The sequence below is a fragment of the Hippopotamus amphibius genome, chromosome 15 (genome assembly GCF_030028045.1).
Source record: "Hippopotamus amphibius kiboko isolate mHipAmp2 chromosome 15, mHipAmp2.hap2, whole genome shotgun sequence".
In the NCBI taxonomy this organism is placed as follows: Eukaryota; Metazoa; Chordata; class Mammalia; order Artiodactyla; family Hippopotamidae; genus Hippopotamus; species Hippopotamus amphibius.
The window spans coordinates 15704217-15705744 of NC_080200.1; the positions used below are offsets into that span (position 1 = coordinate 15704217).

Consider the following 1528-nt stretch of genomic DNA (forward strand, 5'->3'; position numbering starts at 1 on the left):
AAGTTCATTTGTATCATTTTTTTTCCAGATTCCACATATAAGTGATATCAAATGATATTTGTCTTTCTCTGTCTGGCTTACTTCACTTAATATGATAATCTCTAGGTCCACACATCATGTTGCTGCAAATGGTATTATTTCATTCTTTTTCATGGCTGAGTAATATTCCATTTTATTTATTTATATATGTTTGACATTTATATATATATATCACTTCTTCATCCACTCATCTGTTGATGGACATTTAGGTTGCTTCCATCTCTTGATCATGTGATTTTTTTTTTTTTGGATAATCAACTCCCAAATTTTATGCTTATTTTTTCTATTTCCATCAATTTCCCAACATAGTTAACATAAGCAGGAAAACCTTTTCAGTAAATTGAGCAACTGAAGATGCAAGTGAAGTCTCAAAGGTCTTGAAGAACTCTGGCAAGTCACATATACCCCATGTTGCTTTTGGTTTCCCATCTCTTCTTTGCTTCAAACCCCCAGGCAAGCTTCTTCTTTTTTCGAGCAACCTGTGAATTTTCAGCATCCTTTTTGGCTTTTACAAAGTTGTGGCAGGCAATCGCTTTGGCAATTTTTACACCAAGCTCTCGAGTAGCTAGCTGGTTGCTGAGTTCCTCCGCCTTCTCAATGTTCCACTCTTCCACAGCCTGGTCTATGCTCTTCTCAAGACCTGACTTTTCAATTTTTTTCCTTTTAACAGGGGGGTCAAACCTATCATTGACTCCAAAATACTGACTAAGCTCCTTTAACTGGGTTTCACTTGAGGACTGTTCACTACGAGATTCTTCTTCATTCTTCAATTTACCTTTTCTGGAGCGTTTTCTTTTTTTCTTTCTGGATTTTGAAGTTGAGGTTTTCTGTTCAGAATGTTTTTTATGCAGTTCTTGAAATTTGTTCCACATATTTAAGGGAACTCCGGAGGGACACTCTTCATACGCATTTACATTTGCCTCTGCTTCAGTTTTTGGTCCATCTGTAAGGATATCTGAGATGTCTTTTTTTGTAATGGTCCCATCTTCTTTATCTTCCTGTAAGTTAAGTTCAGACCTCTCTACTGTGGCTTCATCATCAGAATTCAACTCAACATCACTTTCATTTAGGCCAGGAGGTAACAGCCCACTCCACATCTTTTCGGTCCGGAGCCGGCCGCCCAGCAGCCATCTTAAGACCTGCCAACATAGCCTGATTTTTTTAAATAAGCTTTTTATATTGGAATAAGTTCAGATCTACCAAAAAGTTGCAATTCAGAGAGTCCCCTATCCCTTCACCCATATTCACCACATGTGAACATCTTACATTATCAATTGTATTACAGTAAGTCCCCAACAGACGGACAAGTTCTGTTCCAAGGGCGCATTCATAAGTCCCATTTGTTCATCTAAGTCCAATAAAGTTAGCCTAGGTACCCAACTAACACCATCAGCTATATAGTACTGTACTGTAATAGTTTTATAATACTTTTCACACAAATAATACATAAAAAACAGACACAAAGAATCAACAGTTTTAATCTTACAGT

General features: G+C 37.1%; 1 protein-coding gene across 1 annotated transcript; it reads right to left on the reverse strand.

Moving 5' to 3' along the window:
* Positions 1–291: 291 nt before the first annotated feature.
* Positions 292–1180, reverse strand: LOC130836938 (protein FAM204A-like). The gene has a single exon (XM_057709619.1). The coding sequence runs from the start codon at positions 1134–1136 to the stop codon at positions 435–437; it is 702 nt and encodes a 233-aa protein (XP_057565602.1). The 5' UTR covers positions 1137–1180; the 3' UTR covers positions 292–434.
* Positions 1181–1528: the final 348 nt, after the last annotated feature.